The sequence below is a fragment of the Bactrocera neohumeralis genome, chromosome 4 (genome assembly GCF_024586455.1).
Source record: "Bactrocera neohumeralis isolate Rockhampton chromosome 4, APGP_CSIRO_Bneo_wtdbg2-racon-allhic-juicebox.fasta_v2, whole genome shotgun sequence".
NCBI lineage: Eukaryota > Metazoa > Arthropoda > Insecta > Diptera > Tephritidae > Bactrocera > Bactrocera neohumeralis.
This window is the reverse complement of record NC_065921.1, coordinates 81614389-81637466: the sequence shown is the minus strand read 5'-3', so window position 1 is coordinate 81637466 and position 23078 is coordinate 81614389. Positions and strand designations below refer to the sequence as shown.

The 23078-nt window shown below is 30.6% G+C and overlaps 5 protein-coding genes across 11 annotated transcripts; 4 read left to right on the top strand and 1 right to left on the bottom strand.

Annotated features, from left to right (window-relative positions):
• The first annotated feature begins 652 nt into the window (after positions 1 to 652).
• On the top strand, positions 653 to 3776 carry LOC126757598 (butyrophilin subfamily 1 member A1). The gene is made up of 4 exons (XM_050471614.1): positions 653 to 931; positions 2794 to 2984; positions 3056 to 3324; positions 3386 to 3776. The coding sequence occupies exons 1-4, from the start codon at positions 877 to 879 to the stop codon at positions 3651 to 3653; spliced, it is 783 nt and encodes a 260-aa protein (XP_050327571.1). The 5' UTR covers positions 653 to 876; the 3' UTR covers positions 3654 to 3776.
• Positions 3777 to 4163: 387 nt separating this feature from the next.
• LOC126756074 (protein-L-histidine N-pros-methyltransferase) lies at positions 4164 to 6019 on the top strand. Its single transcript, XM_050468899.1, has 3 exons — positions 4164 to 4526; positions 5020 to 5304; positions 5367 to 6019. Exons 1-3 carry the CDS (start codon positions 4434 to 4436, stop codon positions 5928 to 5930), a joined length of 942 nt encoding a protein of 313 aa, XP_050324856.1. The 5' UTR covers positions 4164 to 4433; the 3' UTR covers positions 5931 to 6019.
• A 404-nt stretch (positions 6020 to 6423) lies between these two features.
• Positions 6424 to 13095, top strand: LOC126757628 (guanine nucleotide-binding protein G(s) subunit alpha). Of its 5 annotated transcripts, none has more exons than XM_050471680.1 (10): positions 6451 to 6516; positions 7803 to 7950; positions 8081 to 8620; positions 8752 to 8848; positions 9388 to 9508; positions 9736 to 9864; positions 9942 to 10121; positions 10208 to 10332; positions 10824 to 10897; positions 12853 to 13095. In XM_050471680.1, exons 3-10 carry the CDS (start codon positions 8345 to 8347, stop codon positions 12997 to 12999), a joined length of 1149 nt encoding a protein of 382 aa, XP_050327637.1. In that variant the 5' UTR covers positions 6451 to 6516; positions 7803 to 7950; positions 8081 to 8344; the 3' UTR covers positions 13000 to 13095. The 5 variants fall into 5 exon arrangements, with proteins under 5 accessions (XP_050327638.1, XP_050327639.1, XP_050327637.1 ...); XM_050471678.1 differs by having other exon boundaries at positions 6473 to 6617; XM_050471681.1 differs by lacking the exon at positions 7803 to 7950 and having other exon boundaries at positions 6424 to 6516.
• A 42-nt stretch (positions 13096 to 13137) lies between these two features.
• On the top strand, positions 13138 to 18193 carry LOC126757629 (uncharacterized). The gene is made up of 6 exons (XM_050471684.1): positions 13138 to 13184; positions 15532 to 15829; positions 15912 to 16057; positions 16147 to 16395; positions 16505 to 16841; positions 17819 to 18193. The coding sequence occupies exons 2-6, from the start codon at positions 15588 to 15590 to the stop codon at positions 17925 to 17927; spliced, it is 1083 nt and encodes a 360-aa protein (XP_050327641.1). The 5' UTR covers positions 13138 to 13184; positions 15532 to 15587; the 3' UTR covers positions 17928 to 18193.
• A 1302-nt stretch (positions 18194 to 19495) lies between these two features.
• LOC126757627 (DNA ligase 1) lies at positions 19496 to 22932 on the bottom strand. 3 transcript variants are annotated; one of them, XM_050471677.1, is made up of 9 exons: positions 22821 to 22931; positions 22692 to 22754; positions 22268 to 22632; positions 22111 to 22234; positions 21881 to 22053; positions 21361 to 21826; positions 20670 to 21292; positions 20365 to 20610; positions 19496 to 20289 (listed from the first exon to the last, which is right to left on the bottom strand). In XM_050471677.1, the coding sequence occupies exons 1-9, from the start codon at positions 22838 to 22840 to the stop codon at positions 19928 to 19930; spliced, it is 2442 nt and encodes an 813-aa protein (XP_050327634.1). In that variant the 5' UTR covers positions 22841 to 22931; the 3' UTR covers positions 19496 to 19927. The 3 variants fall into 3 exon arrangements, with proteins under 3 accessions (XP_050327634.1, XP_050327633.1, XP_050327632.1); XM_050471676.1 differs by having other exon boundaries at positions 22111 to 22632; XM_050471675.1 differs by having other exon boundaries at positions 22111 to 22632; positions 22692 to 22932.
• Positions 22933 to 23078: the final 146 nt, after the last annotated feature.

Here is a 23078-nt window from a genome sequence, read left to right as displayed (position 1 = left end):
GCTAATAGCAAATAAAATAGAATGCTTGAAGAATATAATAGCAAATATTTATATACATATATTTACAAGCATACAAAAATCAGCTTCTTCACACTTGCTTCCTCCTAAACGCCTTTGCTCTTAGCATGCGTCCGGTAGTACTACATATATTTGTTTTTTTTTTTTTCTTTGTGTATGGTTATGTATTTGACAAAATACTAAATGTATCGCTCGCATATTGCAAGACTCGATGTAAACGGAACCACTAACGACTTGATATTCTTCGCCTACAAAATACATGTACATTCTGTATTATCCTCTCTACCATTTAGTTATTAGTAGGTATGACGAGCGGCGCACGCTCGCTTTGCTGTGGCATATGCCTCAGGTTGGCGCACACCACGATCGCTTGGGGTACAATATGCACTCGCACTCGCATACTCGTACATATGTATGTATGTTTGTATTCAACAGTTTCAACAGTTGAGCAGCCAAACGGAACGGACACACTGCCCGTCCAACTGACTGACTCTCTCTATGTTTATAAAACAGTTGTTTTTTTATTGTTTGTTTTTGTAATTTGGCTATATAGCTCATACGTACTCATTCCTTTGCGACTATCTAGACTATATTGCATACGATATACTTTCCATACGCGCATAATTTTTATTTCGGTATATCTAGTCGCTCAGTTTAATTTTGCTTTACTAGCGGGAAATACGTAATAAATTTACGTATGGTGGTGGGTTCTCGCCTTCCTTTAAGTCACTTTTCGTTTTTATTATAATTTCTCCACAACAACTTAAAAATAAAAAAAAAGAACTTTTGTCGTTCCTTAAGAAACCTTCTTGTTGTTAATACATTTAAACATTAAAATAAATATAGAAAAAAGGCAAAATGAATTGGTTACTTGTGTCGGTTATAACGGTCTTAACGGTTGCGTTGTTTAAAGGTAAGCAAACAGGCGCAGGATTACGTGTGTTACAAAGGATATAATTTGACGAAAGTGTTGTGAATGAGTGAAATGTGACATTTGTACATATGTATGGAAATTTATATATAAATATACAGTATATACATATTTTATGTACATACATATGTATGTATGTGCAAAGTGTGTGCCGCTTGGAAACTATTTTTAAAAATTGTAGCTCAAGGTCACCAAGAAAGTTCCATGTCGCCTCTGTGAATGGCGAAAATTAAATTCTAAACACATCGTGATAGTGCCTTAAATATTATATGCCAATAAATTTGCTATTGAGTTAAAAGAAACGCAAAAATATTTTTATATGCCTGGATAAAACTATATATAATTTCATACAGTTAGACAAGTTTTAAGCCTAAAATTACTGCAACTAAAAAACTTCTTCAATTAAAAAAAAACGTTAAAAGCATTTATAATGGCACAAAAGTGCTAAAACTCAAAAGCCATCAATGTCCAGTCGAAATGTTCGCGAGGTCATTTCTTTTTTGTTTTTGTTTTTTTTTTTTTTCAAAACAGACAGTTTTAGAAATGACGCGTTTATTTATTTATGCACGTTTGTATAGAATACACCAAAATATTTTATACACTAAAATATTATTGATAAATTAGACAATAAACAAACTATTTTCAAACACAGGGTGATAATGCTGCTTAAAAATTAAATAAAAAAAAAGAAAATGTATGATTAAACATATGTAAATAATAAAAAATTATAACATTTTTTGTGCGTTGGAATTTAATTATTATTATTTATTTTTTTCAACAATTGGTTTCAGTCCAAAATATTATATTTTTACGCGTTTTATGCGAACTTTAAATTAAATGTGAATGTTTGCCATACTTTATCTGTGTATGACATATTTTTATTTCAAACTTTAATTTTCAAGAATGCTCTTTAACTTTTATAAAAAAAAAATTATTTTCATTAATACATATTTTTTTTTAATTATAATATAATATTTTTGTTTGCTTATGACCATTTTTTTGGCATTTAAAATTTTAATATTTACTATAATAAATAAATTAAATTTATACTCTTATTTTAATTATTAGTCAATACCACTTTTGTAACTTAAAATTTTCAGTAAATAAATAATAATGAAAATAATATTTGTATGCCATATAGATATGTATGAGCGCCCACACTATGCAGGCAGTTGGTCGACATATAAAATAATAATAATATTGTTTGTTCGAATTTCCCCACTTTTCTATATGTACAACAATTTCCTACATTATTGATCTACACATATATATTTTTTATGTGTTCAAGATTTCAATTCGATCAGATTTAAATATATGTACATATGTATGTATGTATGTATGTATACATTTTAGCTCACTCAATTATTTGACGACTTTATTGCTAATAGAGAAGGCGACAGCGTCGAATACTTTCGTCCACGGTTCGGCCGTTCCCAAATTGTGAACATAAAAAGAGATAGACAGAGATATGTACATACATATATACATTATTATAAACAAATAGACACACGAACAAACCTTTTTAAATTTTTATTATATTTTTCGCCGGTAACAACTTTTTAACTTTGGGTTAACAAAATCTTAGACAAATACCTAACCTATTGCAACTTTAACGACCATACTTGTAATTACATTTTGAAGCACTAAGCAGTTGTAAATTCTTTAAAATATTGATATTTTTGCAATCAGAGGATATGATTTTGTTACACTCAAAAAGATGGAGCGATAATTTCTTTGAATTTCCAATTAGAGCCTTTTCATGTAATTGTTTAGGAACTCCTTGCCTTTCGCCGCTTTCCAAAAAATGTATATGTCTTCAAAATGTTTTAACTTGCATTTTACAGAAGTCAACTGTCTAGTATTAACCGAAATCGAAGGACCCTCACTAGTTGTTATCGAAGATGAAAATGTTGAACCGATACCTATGAATTGTCACTTTAAAGTGGAGGAAGAAAGTAATTCGCTCGTTGTCAAATGGACTAAAGATAATAAAGTGGTTTTCCAATACATCAAAGGACATGGCGCAAATGTTATCGTAAGATACAATATAATTATTATTTTTTAAATTCATAATTAACGTAATATCTTTATTAAACAAAATTATAGCCAGAATTTAGAGGTGAAGTAGACCCCTTATCATCCGATCCGAATGATGAAGAAAGTGGCATACTACTGCTAAAACCATCGATTGAGACATCTGGTACATACAAGTGCAATATTCAAACGGATAAAAAGACAATATCCATGGATAAAGAATTGCATATAATTGATATACAAAATTATACACACACACTCCAGCATAAGCGCATCCAAAATGAAACACATTTGGAATGTGAAATCGAGAATGTTTATCCCAAACCAACATTGGCTATTCAGTGAGTGACAATTAGTTTACTTTCTATTTTTAAATTAAACAATGTAATTTTTTTTTCGCAGGACCTTCAATGGCGAGCAAATTCAAATTATTGCAAGCGATGTAAATTTGCTGGATGATGGTAAATTCCAAGCAAGCGCAACTGCCGTTATAAGAACAGATGACGATAGCACCGACGAATACCAATGCGTTTCTATGTTTAACGGCTTATCATTTAACTTAACAACGAATATAATTTCAGGTAGTGTGTCCTCTAGAAGACCTGAATGGACCCATCTTTTATTAACTGTTTTAATAGCACTTGTTACTTATGAAAAATTTAGTTATTAGATTTTAAAAATTCTAACGCTTACTAACTACTGTAACTTATTTGTTGGTTTTGTAAATATTTTTATAAGATTATAGCGAAAATATATATGTAAATATAATACTAATTGTGTACATGTGTAAATACTTACTTCGTTTTAATTACATACATTTTTTTAAGTTTTTGGGTGGTTAGGTTTTTTCACCTATATTTTTACAACACCCGGCGCTAAGTTGTTGAGCTTTTCGTTCTGAAATTACTTTTACTTGCCTTCAGAAGCGCAGCATTACTTTATGTAGCAGACGCAGCGTACCTTGTTTTATAGTTTATGATTTGTATAAAAATAATTACCATATATTTTTTAATAAAATTTTCAAAAATATATCTATTGAAATTTTACAATTCAAAAATTGTCTTTTCGTGATTTTAAAAAAAGTATTCGTTAAGATATGTATGAATTGAGCATGGGAGACCGTTCTTGAAATAGTCATCTTTTTAATTTATTTGTGTCACCCTATCGTTAATGTTCTTAACTTGTTCCTACAATTATTTAAAAACTGTGTTATCATTTCTTTAGCAGTCTAACCATTTATTTTTATAAATGTTTAAAATATAGCACAGTTTAGTATAATGAACACTAAGTAGGTGTATAGGATGTGGGTCAGCGAGAAATATTAATAATTGGCTTGAAATGGCAGAAAATTGTTCCTGAAAAAAATCAATACTAACAAACGCAGAACGTCGCACATATTTCCGGTCATCGCATCACTCATTTAATTAACTTAACACGAATTTATTTTATAATGAGCTGTTATCGTCCACGGGGAACCCTAGCACGGGCCATCTTTCAAAAATATCATAATGATCGCTCTTTGGAAGAACTTGACACCAGACTTGTAAGTAAAAAAATGTGAGACCTAAACAATTTGTTTAGTCAAAAATGTTGGCAGGAATGGAAATGTACATATGCAATAATATAAGTATGTGTTACTATAGAATTTGTTTAAAATAATATTTATATCAGTAAAAAGCTTAAAGAAAACATGTACAATATTTAAGTCAATTTATGCTCAAACCGGCATTATTTTCTCGTACTATTTTCGAAATGAAAACCTTTGGTTTTAAAATATTGAATTATGGTAAATGAGTTCCACAGCGTATGCTATAACATTTGTTTACCAGTTCATGTTATACTTTTGCCGAATTGTGCTTATATAAGCAAAATGTTGTAATAAGATATCAAGAGAGATAAGTTATAACAACAAAACAAAATGTGATAAAGATAAAGATACACTTGGATTGGTTTCTATTTTCATTCTATATGCAGTTTATTATTCAAAATGCAAATATATACTCGATTTAAAATATATGTATATATTGTCATTTTAGTGGTATACAACTAATCATGAACTACCTCCGAAATTCCAAAACAAATTTGTACCACTGCTTCAACCTGATGAATCCACCATGCGTTGGCTGGAACGTGCCAAAGTTCTTTCGACAAACATTTGGCTTCACATCTGGCACGCTGTGGCACGAGTAGTTTTACAATTTTTTATGACACAGACTGACATAAATGGGTATTTGAATCGTGGTTCCATGTTTATACTATCGGAACAGCAGTTTGGAAGACTACTTATTGCTGGCGGCTTCGACGTTGAGTCTTATGATACTGTAAATATTGCTTTGCTTAAATAGTTTTGACCTAACTTTAAATATGGTAATTACTTTTATAGGTACATTGTTTGGATATTGGTGCTGGGGATGGTGAAATAACCGTTCGTTTGATTAAATCTATGCAGAACTTGCATCCGCAGTGTAAAATTCATACATTTGCCACAGAGACTAGTTGGACAATGCGTGAACGACTAAAAAGTAGAAACTTTAGTATTCTAGAACGCATTAACGAATTACAAAATGCCCAACTGATATCATGCTTAAACGTATTAGATCGCTGTATTGATCCAATAGATCTGTTGGAAGATATTTATAAAGCATTGGCGCCAAATGGACGTGTGATTTTAGCTCTTGTTTTACCTTATGTACATTATGTAGAAATGAATTCGTCCCATATGCCACTACGTCCTTTACTTAAACACTGGCCAGAGAGATCACAACAATTGAGTTTTGAAGCAGAAGCTGTTGAGTTTTTTCAGTTATTAGAGAGTATGGGATTTCGCGTTGAAGCTTGGACTAAAGCACCTTATCTCTGTGAAGGCGATTTAAGGCAATCATTTTATTGGCTAGTAGATATTGTAGTTGTACTATCAAAAAAGAAAACTTTAGATAATAATATTTAATTAATTATATATGACTTTATGTATGTAATTAATAGGAATGTTCTCAAATCAAAATATTTTAGGAAATAAAGGGTGTTGTTGTATTAAAATTTGTAGATTTTATATCTTATGAAAACAGTAGTTTGGTAGCGGTGAGTATGTAAAACGTTTGAATGGTTCGAAATTGAACACACCAATCTGCATTTATAATAGCTTATAGTATTTGGAATGCGGTAATATAGTATATTATTTATAAATTTTGTCAGTATAGACACAAAAGTTATATTATGATGTAATTCTAACCGCACAAAAACTGTAAGGAATTAAATAAAATTTGTTAAATTATTTCATTTAAAACTTCTTAAAACTACAAATTTGTAAATTTTACATTTTCCACAACTAATCTCAACATTATGTGAAAATCCAATTAGAATTTTCCTCAATAAAAATGTATTGGTCTAATTGTCTGGCATCTCATTTTTTCTTTTGGAGTAACTACTTGAATTAGTGTTAGCTTTTCGATAATCAAGTATCGCACATCACTAAAATAGTGCAAAGTGAGTTCTTAAAAGTGATAAAATTATACTGATAAAAAAATCAGCTTTAGGTATATTTCAGCTGCATAGCTATAAAAAGTGAAAACTATATTTTGTAATGTAACACATAGTAATTGTACAGAGCGTTTATTTGCTGGAAATACACATAATTGTATGTATGAATGCCAGTGTAGTAGATATTCGCGTATATATTTTCTTATACGATACATAAAATTGGACAATGTCAGTAATAACTCCTATATAAATGGAAAAAGTGTTTTGCAATGTGCATATTACATGCGCGAAAGTGAAAATATAAACCGTATGTTGATTTTTTCGATGGGATATACTCGAAACTTGCTCGAGGGTGAAATTTTGCATACCACGCCTAGATTTTCAGCATTTGTGCAAAAAACCGTATTCTTGGGAGTCGTACTCTAAATTTATAAATATATATAATTTTTTTAAGTGCGTGAAAATACATTGTACGATAGCGAATTGATTTAATGAATGTGGCATCTTTTTCTAAAACTACATATTTTAGGTATCCAAAGAAAGTACAATATGAGCAGATCACTTTTTTATATACATATTTATATACATGCATACATATAAGTTTTAATATGAGACACAGTGCTCCTCGCTAAAAATTCATTAGCTTCATCCTAGCTGCTTTATATTATACTTTTATTCAAGTGTAAAAGGGTGAAAAAACTTGTTGAGTCAAAATGTTTTATTTCGAATGTGAAAAAATAATTTTCGCAAAATTTTTTATTCGTAATCGCAACTTTTCCGAGATTCTAAAAACATATATGGAAAACAAAAGTATACATATGTATGTATGTATATTCCAAAAGTATGCTGCGCCGCAGACATAAGTTTTTTATATACAGTAGTGAGAAGAAAAACACATTCGCAAGGGATGAGCAAGAGAAGAGGTAGAGATTATGAAGTGGAAAGAAGTTTTTTAGTTTGGTGCACAAAATAAAGAGAAGTAAATTAAGTAGAAGAGTGAACGATAGTCACAGCTGATATCAAGATTTCAAAGACAGGTTAATAATATAAATAAATTATATGTATGTATTTACATATATACATAAAAATATAAGCAGCTATGTGTGTGTGAAAAACAAACATACACATACATACATATGTCCTATGATAAAAATACTATAAAATAAAATGGATAAATTGAATTTCTGAAGATTAGCAACAAAATTTCAAACTCTATGTGTATGTATGTAACTATTAGCATAAAAAAACACAACTATTTTCATATCAAAAAAATCATGTTAAATTGCTTGGAAATATTGACCTATATAAAATCCATTATGACACGTTCTAATAAGACCAACAGTTTTGTTATTAGGTATAGTTGGACCAGCGTTGCCGTTTCTTGCATAAAAAGTCTATTTTACATATTACTTCTCAGCCTAATAAAAAGTTTTTAACTAATGGCTCTATGTACATATTCAAAGCATATTTATTGTTCAATCGACCAACAGGTGATTTTTTCTCAATTTTACTTTACTTTCTTATTAGTTAGTATTTTAAACAAAATTAATCAAAATTTTATCCACAAATTAATTAAAAAACATACATAATATTGAATACGATTTTTTGGACATTTTATAGAAACGCAATAGGTTGGGAACTGCACGCACATTATTGTACACAAAACTTAACAAAAAAGAGTTCAAAATACGTAACGCATAAAAGCACAAATTTTTGGAAATATAACACTCAAATAAAGCAGTAACAGCGACGCACATATCTTAAAGGCGCTTCTTGATCTTTGAGCTAATTAGACTGGCTCAAAACGGAGGTAATAGGGAGGCGGAGTCTCCCGACGGGGCGCAAGAGAACAGAGCAGCGTGTTGGTGGACACCTTGGACGGCAATGGGTTGCTTCGGGTCACCCAGTTCCAAACAAACGGATGTAAATTCAGAAGACTCCAAAAGTCAAAAGCGTCGCAGTGATGCAATATCAAAGCAGCTCCAAAAGGATAAGCAACTATATCGTGCTACCCATCGACTACTATTGCTAGGAGCTGGAGAGTCGGGCAAATCGACTATTGTCAAGCAAATGCGTATTTTGCATGTTGATGGATTTTCCGAGCCAGAGAAAAAGCAAAAAGTCGATGATATTAAGAAAAATATACGCGATGCAATCCTGGTAAGCAATGACAATTACCTAAGGGTAAACATATACATATATTTTTTTACCTGGCAAATATACATACATACAGGTATTTTGTGTTTTCATGAAAATAAAATCGATTAACCGTTTTAATTTCTTACTTTCAGACAATTACTGGTGCAATGAGCACATTAAATCCACCTGTATCATTAGAAAAGAAGGATAATGAGGCAAGGGTTGAATACATCCAGGATTACGCTTCCAGTAAGAAATCTAATTTTTATATAGGATTACAAGATACATCTATACATATGAACTTGTTTTGTTTACTGTCAGCAGTTAAAAAATCTTCATTAGTTTTGAGTCAACCATTTAGAGATTTCTTGAATCTTTTATATACATTTTATTGCTTTCAATAAACATGGGATCGTTCCATTAATACAATTAAAAGTTATATTTGAACTCTGCTAATGTCTAAACTGTACGCAGATTAACTTTGTATTTCCGGAATCTATTTTTAGAAAACTCTTAAAATAAACCTTATGGAAGAAATTTATTCAACTGTCTATAAAGAAAATAAGTGTGTATTCTATGCGAATTTTAGTTTGAATCACGACATACTTTTCAAAATAAATATATTTTAAATTAGTCGCATGTAAATAAATTATTTTAAAAATACCAAACGATGACCTTTTCGACCTTGAAAAGGATTTATATGTATAGTAAAAAATGTGTATAAAAATATATGCATACTATATATTTGTCTATATGCATTAATCATGCTTTTGGAAATTTTATTTTAGGTCCCGATTTTAACTATCCTCCGGAATTTTATGAGCATACAGAGGAACTATGGAAAGATCGAGGAGTATTGCAAACATTTGAAAGATCAAATGAATATCAACTGATTGACTGCGCAAAATAGTGAGTGTGCTTTAATTTATACCATAAAATAAATGTTTAAAATGGGGAACAAAATGAGAAAATAAAATGTTTAATGCTAAAATTTTAATTCAATTGCTAAATTTTATATTATGAGTTTATTGAATAATATATTTATTCTATCAAAATATTTGTTTATCATATTATATATTTATTTTTTTTATACATCAAACTCATTTTCATTCACATTCTGTTTTTGTGTTTTAAAGTTTTTTGGATCGAGTAAGCATAATAAAGAAACCAGATTATACACCAAGCGAGCAAGATATTTTAAGATGCCGTGTCTTGACTTCAGGCATTTTCGAAACACGATTTCAAGTAGACAAAGTTAATTTTCAGTAAGTTTCAATATCTATTTACACTTTATTAATCGCTTTTTATTTACTACAAAACAAATGTGAATTTTACTGTACAGCATGTTCGATGTTGGAGGCCAACGTGATGAGCGGCGTAAATGGATTCAATGTTTCAATGATGTTACAGCTATAATTTTTGTAACTGCATGTTCCAGCTACAATATGGTATTGCGAGAGGATCCAACGCAAAACCGTCTCCGTGAATCATTGGACTTGTTCAAAAGCATTTGGAATAACAGGTATGTACTATATTCTGAGTTTTTATTTCGAGCAAATCGATACGATTTATGCATGTAAATTAACATTTCATTTCTCATATTTTCAGATGGCTACGCACAATTTCTGTAATTTTATTTTTAAATAAGCAAGATTTATTAGCTGAAAAAATTAAAGCTGGAAAGAGTAAACTGTCGGAGTACTTTTCCGAGTTTAACAAGTATCAAACACCAAGTAAGTGTGATTAAAATACATATATAAAAGTGAATGTATTCGTAAAAATGTTGTATTAACAGTTAATAGAAATAAAAATAATGTTTCTGTTGTTGTTGTAACATCCTACACAGATGATCGCACAATTGTGGGATTTTAAAAATACGACTCAATATTTCTTACTTAATTATAATTAATTAAACGGAAGCACTGTGAAAGTTGTAATTATATTAACAATTTAGCTAAAAACCTAAATTCCGACTGAAATTCTAAAATGGAATTAAAGTAACTTGCTAAAAGCGGTTTACACGCAATAATCTTGAGTTGGTTATTTTGTTATTTCATTTGTTAGCACTTTCCGTTAACAAAATTATTTAAATGTTAACTCTTTTGCGCTACAAGTAATTGCAGCACATGTATGAAATATTTATTCAATCAAATTATGAAATTAAATATATTATTTATTACATTTTCACAGCGCTCAATAATTAATACTCTCTTTATTCATTCAGGTGATGCTGTAACAGAATCTGGTGATGACCCAGAAGTGATCAGAGCAAAATATTTCATACGAGATGAATTTTTGGTAAGCCAATCGAAAACACTTTGATTTATACGCACACATACACTGTTGAGAAAAATAATGGAAACAATTTAATTAATTATGCTTTTTTTATTGCTATGACTAACACAATTTCACTTTATAAGTAGCAATTGCAACCATGATTTCGGTAATTTTTCTCAACATCAAAAGCATACACATAAAATCACGCACTTTTATTATAATTTTAGTAACATTAAATTATCCTACACCCTATGCTTCATCATACTTAGAGAAATTTACCCATCCGAATTATTGCATGTATTACAAATTGACTAACCTATGCAAATATGCCATTTTCATAAACGAATATCCCACTATGTCGCTTGGTCTTCAAAAAAAAGAAAAGTATCACTTTTTTAAACCTTGCTGTTGTTGTTGTTGTAGCGGTAGAGTTCTACCGAGTTGACAGTCTTTGGTCGGATAAAAATCCGGGTCCGTTCCGGCTACGTCGACCCGACTGTCGTGGGAACTTTGCTTAGTGCTCGTATAGCAACATATTTGTAAAAAAAAGTAGGATATAATTCATTGAAATACATATAATATTTATCGTTTGATGGTTTAAAAATACTTTAAATCGACAAACTCCAGCTGCCGAGGTCGTTAAGGAATCTACATTGTCTCAATATATCAATCAACCCCGTTAATACTAGTTGTTGGTGGGCGTTTATGAAAGAAGAAACGACTTATTCTAAAACTTACCGATCCAAACGGGGTTAGTTCGCCGAAATAACAGCCCTTGGCCCGATGAAATCCGGGTCAATTCCGGTACGTAGAACCGACTGTCGTGGGAATCGGGAAGAGTTTTTTATTCGCAATAAAGAAGAGAAATAACTAAAACCATCGACAGATACTTTATTTCAGATTAAAATGGACTACATTTTTGTTACCGAGCTTCAAATAGAAAAAAAAACGTTCACCCGAGAGAAGTAGAAGTCAGCTGATCTGAAGCTAGAAAAAACGTTAACTTCGGTTGCTCTGGTCAGTTTGTGTGACAGTTATATACTATAGCGGACCGTTCTGAACTATTTGTTTGGAAATTCTACCATTAGCTTCCTTGCCGAATTTCGAGAAGTTATTTTAGTAGTAGTATAACCTGCTACAGTAAGGCGACTATATTCTATTGTGGTATTCTATTTGAGGTGCGAAATTTCATATTGATATCTCTTAGATTGCGGGAATAGATCGCGTTTTTCATTTATATAATATACTTGTTGTTGTTGTTGTAGAGGCCTTGACCGGAAAAAAAATCCGGGTGCGTTCCGGTTACCTAGACTCGACTGTCTCTCATGTTTTTTTCTGATTGTTACAAAATTCGTGGCATATAATATATCCTGTTCAGCGTATAAAAAAATAAAAGGGTCATATTAAATTAAATAAATAAATAAAAGAATTTATTTTTGATAATTATTCAATACTTGATAAATAAATTTGTTTAATTGTTTTTGTTTATTAAATGTTAGTATAGAAGTATATTTCAATAGATGCAATGCAACACTGATGTCATGAACAAAATTTATCTGTATATCCATAAAAAATATTCAGTTTTTATAGCAAAAGAAATCAGTTTTATAGCAATTTTTATAACAAAATTAATAATTATTTTCCTGCTTTAAAAAAAAAACGTAATATCAAAACATTTTTTCATAATAAAATGTATTTTAACACTACGCCTTTTTTGATTTTTTACCCATCATTATTCCATTTTTCATACCTATCCTACTGGTTTTCGTTGCGGTGTAATGTGTACACGTCCTAAAACGACACTCATAATTAATATGTTATATTCGTAAAAATCATTACCCATTAATATGCACACGCATACATATGTACATACACACTGCTGCACCAAATAAGCACTAAAGAAAATAAAAAGAAAAATAATAATAAAAATTCAAAAATACATTTCCCCCCTTGTACGTTTTTCTGGCTCATTACAGCGTATTTCAACTGCTAGTGGCGATGGCAAACACTACTGTTATCCGCACTTTACATGTGCAGTTGATACAGAAAATATCAAAAGAGTGTTTAATGATTGTCGAGATATAATTCAAAGAATGCATCTTCGCCAATATGAGTTGTTATAGGTTTATTTTTAGTGTCAGTGGAAATAAAAATATGCAAATAAAAAACAAAATTCTTTAAGAACAATTAAATAAAAATACCATGTTTGATCAAAGACAGATACACCATTTTTTATTTCTAAAAGAAATCCAACGCTAATAAAAAAAAAAAAAAAACAAAATATAATAATAAAAGTGTTATTCTAACGGTAAGTGCTTATATTTATTAAATCTAATTCATTAACTATATTTTATTTTTAATTTTAATTTTGTATATAGGAAGAAAAATAATATTTTAAAACTAGTTATGGTACTAAAGTTGGAATGTTTTATAAATAACAACAGAATCTCATCGGAAAATAGTCTATGTGTTCAAGCCAAACAGATCAATATAAATTTGTTTGTTGTTATTGTTGTTGTAGTAGTATCAGAAAACATTCCCGAAATAATTTTGAGGAATACTACGCAGATGACGATCCTTAGCCGGATAAAAATCAGGCTCGGAGACCTTTACGTAAACCCGACTGTCGTGGAACAGTGGAACTACCCGTATTTATACACTGTCACTTATGTGACTTCACATACAATAAATTTTGTATCGAACGTACAGAGCTCTTGGACAAAGCAGTATGTGCATTCTTAAGTCCGGACCAGTTGTTAAGGATTCCTATGAAGATGAAACATCAATGGAATAAATCTTCACTAAACTGATGTATGCAGAATGTGATACAAGAAGGAAGCTTTATAAATAATATTCCCGAAAATATTTTAAAATCGGTCTTAAAAAGGGCTAGGTGCGTCGTCAGAGAGCCATTCTACCTACTTACCTAGAAGATTAACGAATCAATTAGTTTTTCTACTGAGTTGACCGAAACAAAAGTATATAAATCTTCAAGCTAAGCAAGTTTAAAAATCCCTTATTTTGCTTGTGGGATGAGCCTCTATTAATTTTTACTATTTTACCGATCCAAACAGTCTAAGAGATGAGTCTACATCAATTTTTTTACTACTATTTACTCCAAACAGATTTAGATTGTCGAAACAACAGTCTTTGGTCGAAAAAATACGATTCCATTTTAGCAATATAAAGCCAATTTCTAGTTAAGGTTGCTTATATTATTTTGTGTTCACTTAATTTGTGGCCGAGTCCACCATTCGCCACACGCCAGTTGTTTCTTCTTTGCAGAAACGCCAACAAAAACAAATGAAAGTAAATCCAATTGTTGTTTAGATGTTTCAACATAGAATAAAAGAGAAGTAGCATATAAAAACTAGTAACAAAAGATTCTAAAATGAGAAAATACGCTTTAATTTTATCGTTGGACGGACTCCTCTTCCGCTCCTGTGGTTTACTTCTTAATGCTGCCCGATAAATGGAAGGTGTTACAAGTTTTAAGTTGTCTCCAAACAGCTACTAGTTTGTATGTATTCTAAACAAAATTAAATGAAGCAAATTATAGACCACTTTCGACCAATTTCGAAAAAAATTCGGCCAGGAATCGGCTGATCATATTTCAGAAAAGAACTTTTCGTAAATTCCGTTAGCGGGCGGTATTGATGTTAAAACCTGGTACACACTCCTCGACAGCATTTTTATTTTTTTTTTTAATAAATTTAGTTTTTCTAAGGCTAAGAATTCCTTTATATTTTTTTATTTATTTTTTTAGTTTAAAATTTAAATTTATATTATTTTTTATAATTTATAATTTAATTTATATGCAGATATTGTTTCTAATTTAAAATATTCTTTTTATTTTTTATTTAGTTGTTTTTGTTTTTTTTTTAATTGAAATTATTTATTTTTTTTTGTTCACAATTTTCTTTATATTTTTTAATTTATTTTATTTTATTTAAAACTTACTTTATATTTACATACATACATACATACATATTTATGTTGAAACCTGATACACACTCTTCGACAGCATTTTAAGTTTTTTAAATAAATCTAGTTTTTAATTTCTATTTTCTTAATATATTTTTTGTTTAATTTTTTTTAATTTAAATCTTTTCTTTATAATTTAGTTTTTTTTTTGTAATTTATAATTTTCTCTATATGCAGATATAGTTTTTAATTTGAAATTTCGTTTATAGTCTTTAATTACTTTTTTTAGTTTTTCTTTTAATTAAAAAGGTTGTTATATGTTTTTTTTAGTTCAATTTTTTTTAATTAATTTTTTTTTTTATCTAAAACTTACTTTATATTAATAATTTTCGACAGCATTTTAATTTTTTCAATAAATTTTATTTTTAGTTGCTTTTTCTTTATATTTTTTTTTGGATTTTTTTAATTTAAAACTTTTTTTTATAATTTTTTTTTATAATTTATAATTTTCTTTAATTTTTTTTTTCTTATCTAAAACTTTATATTAATTTTTTCATTCAAAACTTTCAAATTCCGTAATATTTGCTTTACCAACATTTTCTATATTCGCATATCTTTATATTACTCTTGTTGACAAAATTTGTTTGTGGGAATTCGTTTCTCAACTTCAAATGTAAAACCGATCAACCGCAACCGCTTATTACCCACAAATAAATTATACGAAAAAGTAGTACCAACAGGTTCTAAACCAAACAGTGTTTATAGTGTTGCACGCCGCATTACAAAAATGACCTCGAAATTTTTTTATCTACACATTCTAATAATTTTAACGCTCCTCCAATTGATTACTGCCAATGAAGATGAAAGTCCGATAAAATTGGAAGTGGCTCGCGGTGCGCGTACTTGCCGTCGTTGCGTCGGGAAACTGCAGTCTACAGGCCTTATTAAACAGTTGAAGACCTTGAGAATTAATAGGCGTTGGGAAAATGAAAAAGAATTTCGCAAGGGTATACGTTTTAAATACTATCGGTACGTATACATATATGTAAACTAAAATGTCAACCAATGCAAAATGTAATCATATGTGTACATATGTATATATAAATGTTAGTGATGGTGAAAAGGTTTACGAAAGCGCCAGCGATGATCCCAAAGCCTTGACCAAATCTGGCTGTTCGCCTGATGATAAATTTGCATTTATTTTGCATGGTTGGCGGCAAAGCTGCGAAACGGAATGGGTGCTCACCCTTATTGAACGTGAGTAAAATTTTGAATATATAATATAAATTCTTCTCTATATTAAAAATTTGCATATAGAAATCTATAATTTATGTAATTAATTCCAGGTCTCACGTATCATCGTGGCGGTTGCATTGTGTGCATAGACTATGAAGTCTTCGCCAAGGACTCTTATATGTGGTTATATAGAAGCTTTCGACGCATTTCCAATATAATTACAAAACGAATGTTGCTTCTAATTAACGAAGGCTTCAATCCCGATAATGGTTATATGTTCGGTTTTAGTTTCGGCGGACAGCTGGCATCGGCAATTGGACGTAGTTTGAGTGAACGATATCTCTTTCGCAGCATTGATAGTAAGTAAATCAAAGAGTTATTTATTTCCAGGATAACGTTCTACCTTCCTTTGTATAAAAAAAAAATATTTATTGTAATTATTATAATTATTTTTTATTTAAATTTCAGCTTGTGACATGGCTGGTCCCGGTTTCGATGTCTTCATTAACATCGATCATCGTGAGGCTGCTCGTCACGTACAGTGCTTGCACTCTAGTCGCGATAAGGGCACACAAATCTACACTTGCCATCAGAATGTCAGATTGGGTAGCTGTGGCCACTACCAACCAGCTGCCTCCAGTCAACCCTACTACAGCAGTCATGGTTTATGCGTACAAATATATATAAATGCCTTCGATTATCCCTTCTATGCGATGCAATATGAACCAACATGGTGTGCTTCAAAGCGGGCCGCCACAAATATACCGTACAAATACACGATTGGATACAATGAGACGCCTGATTCGTAAGTATTCGTATTTGTGGAACTTTTAAAAAAATAATTCTACATACATATACATACATGCATACATATAATTATACACCGATGTAGAAGTATAGTGTAGACTATAACAAAAAATATTGTTTTGGCGAAATTTTGTCATTCAACTGCAATTGGCTACAATTAACTTTCTACGTACCCATTAAAATGAAATTCAGAAAAGTTTAGAAAGTATTTATGTATAATTATTTTAATTATAACTGAACAATACTCGATAATTTTAAATGCTTAATGACTCTAACCAACCTATTTATGAAGAAAGAAAATACATAAAGATCGAAAATCTAACGAATCAAAAAGGAAAAAATAATAATAATTTTAAGAGTACAGTACAATAAGTATTAAAATTTTCTGAAAAAGAACCCTGAAATCACAAAAAATTAAATAAAATCCGGAAATTTTTCGAAAATTCGTTTATTTTATAAAGAAAAAATAAAAAAAAAACTATAATTAATTTTGAAAATTTCGAAATATTTTTATATTTCATTTCTAATTTACTTTTTCAAATATACATACATATAAAATATATATATGTACATATACCTAACAATTTCATTGACATTAAATTGAAAATTCGATTTTGTAAAGAAAATTTTCGCACGTTTTAAAAAATATGTATTTCGGTAAAAAATATTAATATAAACTTTTTTTATTTATTTATTTTTTTATTTGTTGCATTTTGATTAAAGAATATTACTTAATATACTCCTTTTTTGTTTTTATTTATTTATTTTTGTTATTGCTACGTAAAAAAATAACAAATTTTTCTTCTATCCTAATGCTGAATATTATGTATATACAATTTTCTTAATAAAAACATTTACAAATAACGAATTATACTGCTGAGGATAAACAAATAAATACTTACATACATACATATATTATCTCTAATTTCTATAAACATTTTTTTAATTCTAATTCCATATCTAATTCCATTTTAGTAATATTAGCGGTGAAATTTTCGTGCCAACTAGCCTACATTTCCCTTATAATTTTTCTGAGAAGGAGATGCTAATGTTGGGATTTTTTGATGAAAATTCGGAAATATAAACCAATAATTCTTAAATAATCACTGGAAAATGCGAAATTTTCTGGCGGCACAGAATGGAATGATGGAATCCAAATAACACCTTACAATTGCCCACCAGCCATGCATATAGATAAGTATGCATTTAATACACAGATAGTCAAACTGTCAGCGAAAGATTTTTAACTGCACATTTACTAATAAAATTACCCATGCATTTACAATAATAAATAAAAACACTAATTTGTAATGAAAATAATTTTTTAATAAATGTAATTTTATAAATTTATTTATTTAGTTTTTTTTTGTTTATAAAAACAAAAAATATTCACCATCGCTAGTACGTATAATGGTAGTGAGTTCACTGCAAATCCTGTTGCATTTACATTACAGCACTCTGTTGTTTTAACAGGACATGTAGTACATATGTAAAACAGTCACTACTCCAACATTGCTAGTGTTATGGTAGTGAGTTCACTGCAAATCCTGTTGCATTTACATTACAGCACTCTGTTGTATTAACAGGACATGCAGTACTTATGTGAAAAAGTCACTACTCCAACATAAAGCGACTGTGGTGTAATGGTAAGACTTACAGCTTGGCGTTACGAAGGTTGAAGGTTCGAGTCCGGCTTGGAGCAAATGTATATCAGGTAATTTTCAAACAAATAGTTTCACTCACAGGTAAATTATTAAAAATGTAATAATAACAACAATGATATAATAAAATATGTATATATGACAATGCAGACAGTCACAACATGAAACATGCAGTTGTACATGAAATAAAAGTAAAGTTAAACTGGAATATATGATAAAGAAGAAGAAAAATATATATAAGATAAAAATGCATGCTATGTATGAAAAAGAAAAGTAAATATAAAAGCAAATATAGAAAAAATGAGAAATAAATAAAAATACAAAAGAAAATAAAAACACAGAAATGAACAAATAACAAAAAAATTAGAGATGTAAAAAAAAAGTACACTAAAAAAACAGAAATAAAACAGGCAAAAAAATAAAAATTAACACCAAAAATAAATTTAAATATAATCAGAACCGTTTTTTTGCCATTTTTGCTTCGAATAATAATTAATTTCCGCTCACTACCATATTTTTTACCGTTATTTCGGATCCTGTCGAAAGAATTGCATCCCTACTTCTGTTTTCAAATAGATAAACCTTCGATATGTTGAAAACAGGTGCACAAAGCGAGCAAGTTATGATTTAACGGCTTAATACTCTTGCAAATTATTTAAAAATGGAATATAGGCGCATGTATATTTGGTTTACCGCCAGTTACTTGCACAGAAATTGGAATAAACGCGTACTAGTTACAATTCAAACGTATTAGAACCTCAAAATTGCCATTTACTGCGCTTCTAGGCAGGGAATCACTTCAATCGGCATATATGTACACTGCTGGCAGAAATAATAGGGACAAACAAAGCCCAAGTCACCATGCAACGTTGCTTGATAACAGTACTTTGCGTTTATTGAGTTCTCCTGTCATTTATTTCTGGAATGACGGCGTGAATCTTATTTTGTTTCAGTTTCCAGCGTTGTTTTATTAAATTTTCTTAAAAAACAATTCAGATTGTAAGTTATACATATATTTTTAATCTTATAAACAAATTTTAATATAACTTGCTTAAATTTGGTGATATACGTATGAAATTTTGTGTGCCAATAGATTGAAGCTTTGACTGTACAAATTCGTATTTTGAAATTTTTTATATAATAGCTAAATTTGACATTTTTGAGTACTAACAACTTTTGTATATTTCTAGATAAATACAATGAAAAAGAAAAACTACAACGTAAACAGAAACTTACACTTTTAAATAATTAATTTTGATTTCAAACAAAAAAAAATTACAGTGCATAATAAACAAACGTGAATTCTACTATCCACGTCTAAGCACATACAAACTTTACTAAAAATTTTCTTGACTTGCAACAAACATTGTGTATCAAATAGAGCTACCCTAAACAATAATAATAATTTCTTATATATATATAGTTAGTAGAAATCATCATCGAACTCTGCAGCATTGCTTTTTTGATTCTTAACTTGATCCTGATTGCGGTACATATAAGCCACTTGTTGTGCACCGGTTGCATCCTCTGTAGATTTATCATCACGTATCCGTATAAAACGTGGAAATCTTAGTGAGATGCCCTTTTCAGGATCGATAATACCGATTGCGGCTTTATGCACCGGACTCAATGAAAGATCCGCACATTTGACCTCCCACACTTGCACGGCTTCAAACCAAGTGTCGGGCGCCAAGCTGGCATCAAATCGGTAATATGATTTTGGTGCTGGTATTGTGTGTTCTTTAAAGAATTTTGCATGTGTGCTCAAATCCTCATCGTTCAGACCTGACAAATGTAAAATTTAATTGATGTTATTTATTTTTTATTTATTATTTTATATTTTGTTTTTAATTTGCTTACCTGTGCCTATTTTGCATATACTTTGATATTCCTCATTTTCGTCGTCATAGCAAGCGAGCAAGAATCCGCCAAACACACCGGTGCGTTTGCCTTTGCCTATGTAACCGCCAATAACAACCAGATCTAATGAGTCGCCCACACCAGTCAGATAATCCTTTTTCAGTTTCAGCCACTTGTGTGAACGTTTCGCAATTTCATAGGTTGCATCGTTATCCAGCGACTTGATCATCAAACCCTCACAATTACCTAAAATCATTATATTTATTAGAAATGTATTTATATGTGCAAACAGACTGCATACCGACCTTTAATAGAGTTTTCCAAAAAGCCTTGTATGTCGTCCGGATCATTGGTGTCACATGAAGTTGCGAATTGAAATTCACCCTCAACTTCATTAAAATTATCTCGCAACAATTGTCTTCTGTCTTCGAAATTTTTCGACGTCAACGCCTCGCCATTCAAATATAATAGATCGAATGCGTATACGCAGACCTGCACTTTAATCTCCTCTACATCTACATTCTTTCTTTTTCGGGTACTAAGCACTTGGAAGGGTAGAATTTGTTTCTGCTCAATATCCCAAGCTACCACTTCGCTGTCTACTATATACGATTGTACCGTGTCCTTTTTGAAATGATCGATGCGATTTATTACATCCGGGTATTTAGTTGTGTTATTCTCTTGATTACGTGAATATATATTAACGGTGCCATTGTTGTCGCCATGAATTTGCGCACGTTCGCCATCGTATTTCCATTCGCACGTGATATTGCCCTTCAAACGATCCATCACCTCGGATACACCGCGTGTTGGATGTGCCAACATAGGTTTCAATGGCACACCGGGTTCCATGGTGCAATATTTTAGCAAATCATCAATGCCGTGCGTAAGTAAGGTCGATACGATTTTATCGAAGTTTGGACATTGACTGAAATTATTGTTTAAAAAAATATTACAAGATTATAAAAAGAGATTCCTACTTATATACGACTTTACCAATAAGCAGTTTTAAGTAGAAATGTTATATCCTCAATATCCTTTTTTATATCAGCTTCAGATTGTTTTTTCTTTTTATAGTTATCATCATAGGGTCTACTGCTCACTAACGCTGTGGCTAAAGCCTGAAATAAACTTTTTTCCGCAATACCTATACGCATCTTGCCGATCAGTGAACGTATGATATATCTAGCTTCGGAGTAACGCGATGCCACAAAGAGATCATGTATAATTGGAGATTTAGCCTTACCCGAACTTTTTGCTATTGTTCGCAATTTTTGATAGACAGTTTGTACGGTGAGTGGTTTCGGCGTAAACATCATACGCTGCGAAACTCTTGAACGCTCAGCAACAATGCCTAAATCACCAATTTCCTGCGTTTGTGTTTTAATAAATTTCAATTCACGTCCAGTGGAGACAGCTATGACTTTCATCAAGGTGGTTTCCGCCACACCAAGCTCTACGCCTGCAAATTTATTTGATTTTATTTAGTTCAAAAACATAATATTTTTTACTTTACCTTCGTATGCCGGTGCCAATTGATTTATACTTAAATAAATACATGATAATAAATCGTCTGGGTTTAATAATAACACAGAGCTTAAGAAATTTGCTAGTATTTCTACCATCTTATAACGTCCCTTGGTATCCTCGATCATTTCAAAAGTTCTTGCTAAAGCCAAATATGGTGTGCTGCTCCCAAAAAAATATTTGTTATAAAATTATTTAGAGTAAAAAAGCTTGCCTTGCCTTTGTTTCGCTTTCCAATAAGCATCTTTTATGGGATGATATCTCGCAGAAGCTGGGTTGTATTCGGCACCACACTGATTGGCTTCCACTGAAAGTTTTTTAACATTCGCACTATCATCTTTACCTGAGTTTTGTTTCAAAGCATCATCATCTTTACTTGATTTTGGCTCAGACTTTACTTCCGCAGGTTTGCTGTCTGATTTTTCATTTGGGATATCTTTTTCGACATCATTTATTTGCTTTTTGAATGGACTGGACGTAATATTAAGTTTGCTGTCTAGGGTTTCCTTTTCATTTGCGATCTCTTTTTTAACATCACTTATTTGCTTTTTGAAAGGACTGGATGTATTTTTGTTCTTAGGTGATGTTTTTGCCGCCTTCGGTGATGCCTTCTTTGTATCTCTATTTTTTCCATTTGTCTGTACATTTTGCTTTGCGTCTCTTTTGTCCGCTTCTTCAGATTTTCTCTGAATTTTCTTCTCCGGTTCCCCAATCTTTTCATTAGACTGAGGACTTTCCTGTCTTAAATTAAATGTTTCTTAATTAATACACAAACCTTTAGCGCGCTTTATGTTCCTCACCTGCTGCGTTTCGCGCTTGATGCTTCCTCAGTGCCCGCACTAGATGCTGGCTTAAAAAATGACCTAAAAACAAATGTATTTGTGCTATTAACTTTAACCAAGGAATCTTTTAAAGTATTTATAACTAACGTAATTGATCTTTGTGCCATATTTTTCTTATTTTAAATGTGTTGTTATTCCGCCTGAGAAAAATTGTAAATACTTGCGAATTTGTCGGCAACGTTTCAACTTGAATGGTGAAATCAACACAGGGTGTACATTGTATGTCATTTTATTGACATTGCCATAGATTTGATTAAATTTAAAATATATAAATGATCAGTCATTTAATTTAAAATAATTTATACCAAGTTATAATACAAAAACATAAACGTACACACTAGGAAT